This window comes from Lygodium microphyllum, chromosome 30, assembly GCF_053477565.2.
Source record: "Lygodium microphyllum isolate KBCC chromosome 30, Lygodium_microphyllum_v1.1.10, whole genome shotgun sequence".
Lineage (NCBI taxonomy): Eukaryota > Viridiplantae > Streptophyta > Polypodiopsida > Schizaeales > Lygodiaceae > Lygodium > Lygodium microphyllum.
Window position 1 is genome coordinate 103,277,936 of NC_141164.1, and position 7,004 is coordinate 103,284,939.

Below are 7,004 nucleotides of genomic sequence, written 5' to 3' on the forward strand. Positions count from 1 at the left end.
TCACGACAGGTCCACAAGATAGGCTTGACGATCTTCAGCTCTTCTACTTTCGCAAGATAGGCTTGACGATCTTCTCCTTGGTAAGACATTCACGGGGTCGTAACACAATCTATGCTATCAGAGTGGTTAGTGTTTGCCACAGTAGGACTTGGGGGTCTTAACATAGCTTTTTCTAGCAAGGTGGTTAGTGTCTGTCCATCTAGACTGGGTAGGGGATCTTTGGGTTTATTGTTTGGGTTACCATGTGAGTCAACCCTCGACTAAAGTACATTTAAGGAGTGGAGTCGTTAGTGGGCCTATCATTTGGAGACTATTTGTTTATGAAGGCTCAATACGTGTTGGAAGGATTGTGTCCTTGAGCTAGATCGCGAAGGTGTCTTTGCCACATTTGTGCACCTCTGCTTTCGAAGTCTGAGTGGCTTCCTTGAGGGGATGCCCGCACCACTTGGTGAGATACTCAGGGTATCCTTTTTGTTCCCGATGTCGGAGGTATGGTTCTACTTCGAAGGGGCTGTTGGAATGGAGCATTGGTATGTGCTGGCCCCATTGGTTGTCAGGATAGAATTTGCACAAAAGACGAGCACGAAAAGCATTATGAACACTGATACTTTCTAGCAAGCTGAGTTTATAGGTGACTTCGTTTAGCACTTGAGTGACACAGTAGGGTCCATAGTAGCGATGGTTGAATTTGGGGCGGCTCATTGGCAGTGACATATTCTTAGAGCTGACTAGAACCATGTCGCCTTTAGTGAAGAGTAGGACCTTTCTCTTTTTTTGGCTTTCTCTGTCATGATGATTTTGCTTTGTTCGAGGCTTTGCTTGGCCGTTGCATTCTGGTCTCTCCATTTCTTCAAGAATTCCTATGTATCTTGATCTTCAGCTTTGGCCGCTCTCAATGCTAAGGCAAGGGGTGTGAAGACTTCTTTTCTTGTGGCCAATTCAAAGGGGGTGTAACCTGTGGCACAGTGGATGGAGTAAATTGTAGTGGAATTCCAGCACATCGAGGTACATGGCCCAATCCTTTTGGTCCACCCGAGCATAACTCCTGAGATAATATTCAATGCCTTGGTTGACTCTTTCTGTTTGCCCATCTGTCTCAGGAAGGAAGGATGATGAGAATCGCAACTCTGTTTCCAAGGTCTTGAAGAGTTCCTTCCACATGTCACTCATGAATCTTCCATCTCTATCTGATACTATGGCTAAGGGTAGGTCATGTAGCTTGAATACATGTGCAAAGAAGAGGTGGGCTACCTCTTTGGCATTCAGTGGTGGTTTGATAGGGATGAAGTGGGCTTGTTGGAGAAGTAGTCCACCACTACAAAAATGATGGTGTATCCATGGGATTCGAGGCGCTCCACAATGAAATCCATGCTAATTATATCCCATGGGCGGTTAGGTATTGGCATAGGTTGAAGTAAGTCGGCTGGCTTAGAGCATAGTGCCTTGATAAGTTGGCAAGTAGGACATGTCTTGATGTAATCAATCACTTCTTCTTTCATGTTGGGCCAAAAGAACTGCTTCCTAAGGGCCTCCAGTGTCTTGCTTTGTCCCTTGTGTCCTCGTAGTTCGCCATCATGTATTTCATGTAAGATGAGTTTCTTCAGCTCCACATTGTTGGGGATATAAAATCTCTTTCCTATAAATAGGATTCCCTTCTCGAGGGTGTACATTCCATGCGATGTCTTATTAGCTTCCACATCTTGTATAATTTTTTGCATGTCTTGGTCTTCTTCCAAGGCTTCCTTCACTAATTCCATGAAGTTGCTACTGACCACACTAACGGCTTTCAAGTCGGCCTTCTGACTCAGGGCATCTGCTATCTTGTTGGTGGAGCCGATGGGCTTGTGTTTTATCTCCAAGTCAAATTTAGCTAGGAAGTCTAACCAACGAGCTTGTTTGACCAATAGCTTGGATTGGGATTAGAAGTATTTGAGAGAGATGTTGTCGGTGAAGACTTCTGTGTGTTTATCTTGAATATAGTATTTTCATTTTTTGAGGTAGTGGATGAGTGCGAGCATTTCCTTCTCATGTGTGCTCCACCTTGTTTCGACATCTATGAACTTCTTGGATTCATAAGCTATGGAGTGGTCTTCTTGCACCAGTACACCCCCAATGCCATAGTTTGATGCATCTATGGAGATCTCAAAGGATTTGGTGAAGTTGGGGACTTTCAAGATAGGGGTTTGACTCATGCATTTCTTCATTTGTTCAAAAGCATCCGGTTGCTCAGTACCCCATGTAAAAGTATTGTCTTCCTTGGTGAGGTGGGATAGGGGTGTAGTGATGAGGATGTAATCCTTAATGAACATTTTGTAGAATACTGTGAAGCCGAGGAACTCTCGCACTTTCCTTATAGCCTTTAGTACATGCCATTTTTGGACAGCTTCCACTTTCTCGGGGTTCACATGGATACCATTCGTTCCTACAATGAAGCCTAGGAATTCTAACTCTCTTATTGTAAACTCACATTTTTCTGGTTTGACATATAGCTTATGTTCCCGTAGCTTCTAAAAAACTAAGCGCAAGTGATGCTTGTGTTCTTCTAAGGTTTTGCTATAGACTAGTAGATCATCGATATAGATAATGACAAACACGTCTGTCTCGGATTCAAAGACTCCATCCATGAGGCCACAAAATGTGCATGGAGCCCAAATCCTAAGACTAAGCATTCAACACTACAACAAAATGTACTTGGTTAATCCAAATCTTAAGACTAACCATTCAAAACTACCATATCTGGTTCATAAAGCTGTTTTTGGGATATCTTCTTCTGTTATGCGAATTTGGTGATATCCTGACCTAAGATCTATGCGGCTAAAGTACTTGGCTCCGTGTAGTCTATGTAAGAGGTCCTCCACTAGGGGCATGGGGTATTTATTTTTGATGGTGATTTTGTTAAGGGCCCTATAATCTACACATAGTCTAAGACCCGCATCCTTCTTCTTAATAAACAACACTGGGGCACCAAAGGGGGATTTGTTGGGGTGGATGAAGCCTCGTTCTTCTAATTCATGCAGTTGTTTCTTCAATTCCATGAGTTCTGTGTGATTCATTCGATAAGGAGCTCTGCGGGGCGGATCCTAGAATGAGCTCAATTTTGTGATCCACATCTCTTCTGGGTGGGACTTCTGTGTGATTCATTCGATAAAGAAGAAGAAGACGGAGAGAGGAGGGGGGGAAAGAGGAAAGAGAAGTCTTTTTTAAATTAACATTTTTCTTCTCCCCCTCCCCCCCTCTCTCTTATGTATAGGACCTAGGATCTCTCTCTGTGTCTCTATGTGTGTGTCTCTCTCTCTTTCTCCTTAGTTTAATTTAAAAAAGTTTAATCTAATTGAGAGAGACTCCTTATTTTAATTTAAAAAATAAATTTAAAAAATTTAATCTTATATATATATATATATATATATATAGATACAAAGAGCAAAAAAGAAAGAAGAGGAGAGGGAGGAAGAGAGAGGAGAAACATAGAGAAAGAGAATTATAGAGAGAAAATATAAAATTAAAGAGAGAGGAAAAGAAAAAAAGAAAAGAGAGGAGAGAGAGGGGAGAAGAAAAGGGGAGAGAGACAGAGAGAAGAAAATGAGAGAGAAAATAAGAAAAAAAGAGAATTTGGACAGAGAGAGAATTATAGAGAGAGGATAGATAAAAGTTAAAAGAAAGAAAAAAGGAAAAAATATAAAGAGAAAAAAAAGCAAAAAATAGGAGAGAGAAGGAAAAGAGAGGAGAGAGGGGAGAGAGAGAATAAGAATAAGAAAAAGAGAGGAAAAGAGGAAGAGACATGGGAAAAAGGTGAAAAGAGAAATCTTTTTTAAATTTAAATATTGAGAGAGAGAGAGAGAGAGAGAGAGAGAGAGATTAAAAGAGAGAGAGGGAGAGAAGAAAAAAAATAGGAAAAAGGGAAAGATAAAAAAAAGGGCGGAGAGAGAGAGGAAGAGAGAGAGAGAGAGGAAAAGAAGAGAGAAAATATAAACATAAAGAAAGAATTATATATAAGGAAAGGATAAAATTTACATACTTTAAGAGAAACTAAAGGAGGGGGGAAAGAAAGTGAAAGAAGAAGAAGAGAGAGAGAGAGAGAGAGAGAGAGAGAGAGAGAGAGAGAGAGTGGGGAGAAAAAAAAAAGAGAGAAAGAAAATTAAAAAGAGAATGAAGAGAGAGAGAGAGAAGAAAAAAATAAAAGAAAAAATAAGAGAAAAAAAGAAAAGAGAAAAGAGAGGGGGAAAAAAAGAGAGGAGAGAGAGAGAAGAAAAGCAAGGAGAGAAAAAGAGAGAGGGAGAGAGAGAGAACCGAGAGGAAAAAAATAAACTAAAATAGAAGGAAAGAGAGAGAGAACAAGAAAATTAGAGATAGTGAATTTGAGAGGGGGGAGAGAGTAAATTAAAAAATTAGAAAGTAAAATTGGAGTGAAACGCTCGCGGAATGCTAGTTCGTATTATTTAATTTTGAGAGATTAGTAACACGTATAGCTCTCAGTTTTCAAACTAGAGAATAGTCCTGAATTTGAGAGGGGGGGAGAGCGTAAATTAAAAAATTAGAAAGTAAAATTGGATTGAAACGCTCTCGGAATGCTAGTTCGTATTATTTAATTTTGAGAGATTAGTAACACGTATAGCTCTCAGTTTTCAAACTAGAGAATAGTCCTGAATTTGAGAGGGGGGGAGAGAGTAAATTAAAAAATTAGAAAGTAAAATTGGAGTGAAACGCTCGCGGAATGCTAGTTCGTATTATTTAATTTTGAGAGATTAGTAACACGTATAGCTCTCAGTTTTCAAACTAGAGAATAGTCCAGACCTCATCGTGTAGGTTCATACAACTTTCGCGACATGTCCACAAGATAGGCTTGACGATCTTCACCTCTTCTACTTTCGCAAGATAGACTTCCCAATCTTCTCCTTGGTTCGGAAATCACCAAACCAAAGCTTTAAATATGCACGTAACCAAAGCTTTAAATAAATCATCTCCTTTGCACATTAGAAACGATTGACGAGGAGTAATTCGTATTATTTAATTTTGAGAGGTTAGTGACGCGTATCGTGTGGGTTCATACGACTCTCGCGACAGGTCCACCAGGAGTGTACATGGGAGGCACTGATCAGATGAGTAGTACAGTACTCCAGAGACACTAAAGATCTTAGATGACGACTCTCATGCACCCAGCATCCGTTTCCTATCCCCTCTGGAGTCTGGCAAATTCCAGAACCTTGTCAGAGGGTGCCTGAGATGTCAGCACTTCCTTGACGCTCGGGTGCTCGCTAACCTTGCCTACCCAGGCACTCAGATGGGGACATCGCTCCTCATCCAGCAGCTTGAAATTCCCTATGGTTTCATAGGCCTTGAACCAGGCAATGAATGGTGCCAGAGCGATATCCACCAGACCCAGTGCCTCCCCGCCGAAGAATGGGTGGCCGCCTACGAAGACATCCTGCAGCGCACCTTCCAAAGTTGCCACGGCTTCTTGCATGTCCTTCTTGGCCTGCTCCTGAAGCTCACCCTCAGGGCTTCTCAAAACACGAGAACCCGCATCAAAGAACTGCAATATGCAGCAATCAGGACAGAGATTCAGAATATATTGCCATTGACGCACAACTAAATTCAGACCTGCTCAGCAGATCACGTGTTCTTAATTGAAGATTCATTACACCATACAACTTGAACTGGAGGCAAAGAAGAAGAGTTGTAGTAGTTAGTAGATAATATGGTAAACGATATGTAATTACAGACAAAGACCATACCACTGCATATTAATTTACTGCAAGGGGGTATACCAGTACTGCAGGCAAAGAAGAACAATATGGTAGATGCAGCGACCATACTACTGCAGGCAAGGCAAAGATAATTAGCAGGAAGCACATCATACCACTCCACGCGCACCGATCTAGGTGTAGATCAGTGCAAGGGATGCGCAACACCGATCTAGGCATAGAGTGCCTCCCCATATTACAATGAGATGCGACAAAACGAAAGAGCTGCACGCTGCACGCTGCAAGGAAGGACAATACAGAAGCAGAAGCTGATTTTCTTCCATTTATTCATTCTTAAAATTAAAGTACCTTCTTGTCGACATAGTCGGCCCAGAAGCGGGCGAGGGCTCTGTCGTAGGGGCGGTCCTTCGGGGGGAGGAAGGACGGGGGCTTGGAGGCCCAGGCCTCGTCGATGTACTGCACGATGATGAGGGACTCGCAGACGGGCTTGCCGTTGTGGATGAGCACGGGGATCTTCTTGTGGACAGGATTGAACTGGAGCAGCAGCTTGCTCTTGTTGGAGGGGTCCTCCTCCTGGTACTCATACTCCACCCCCTTCTCCTTGAGGGCGATCACAACCCTCATGCCGAACATGCTCGGCCATCTCGTCAGGACCTTCACACTCTCGGGATCAGTTCCCGGCATGATGATGATGATGTGGTGGTGGGATCAGTAATCAGAACCTCTCTCTCTCTCTCTACCAGGCAGTTGCTACTATAAATTAGAAGTATTCTTTCTACTTCGATGCAGCACATGATTTCCATTGCAGCGTTCCATCCACCCTTTTATATTATCAGACCACTGAAGGCTTTCGCTGGTTCTGGTGAGTTCTTCTGGTGAGTACCGATGGATTGTTACTGACCAGCGGATCGCGACCTAAGCATACACGTCAGATATTCGATTTATTATTCTCTTCTGGGCCTTTCGGACATGAAACCGGTCAGTGATCCGGAAAATGTTTAGAACTTTACTTTAGGGCCGCCGGGTTGGGCCTAGTAGTCACACTTGGGGGAAAGCTCACCCTCCTCACCTTGCAAGTATATGGTCTCACTCCAAAGGGTCGGGGTGGGCAAGGGTACCATAAAACCCTCAAAACTCTTGCAAGCACCTCTCCAAAAAGGAGGTTCTAAGGTTGGTTTAGTAGGATTAAGGATTTCGATTGGCTATGAACAAAGATCCTCCATCTCGTCTGACAAGTGAGGGTTCGATCATCCAATCAAGCATACGGTTCCGACATGCTCACATAGACATTAAATATTTTTG

General features: G+C 42.6%; 1 protein-coding gene across 1 annotated transcript; it reads right to left on the bottom strand.

Moving 5' to 3' along the window:
- Nucleotides 1–4,980: 4,980 nt before the first annotated feature.
- On the bottom strand, nucleotides 4,981–6,527 carry LOC148010206 (putative glutathione S-transferase parC). The gene is made up of 2 exons (XM_087672787.1): nucleotides 6,051–6,527; nucleotides 4,981–5,530 (listed from the first exon to the last, which is right to left on the bottom strand). Exons 1-2 carry the CDS (start codon nucleotides 6,384–6,386, stop codon nucleotides 5,168–5,170), a joined length of 699 nt encoding a protein of 232 aa, XP_087528913.1. The 5' UTR covers nucleotides 6,387–6,527; the 3' UTR covers nucleotides 4,981–5,167.
- Between the last annotated feature and the right edge of the window lie 477 nt (nucleotides 6,528–7,004).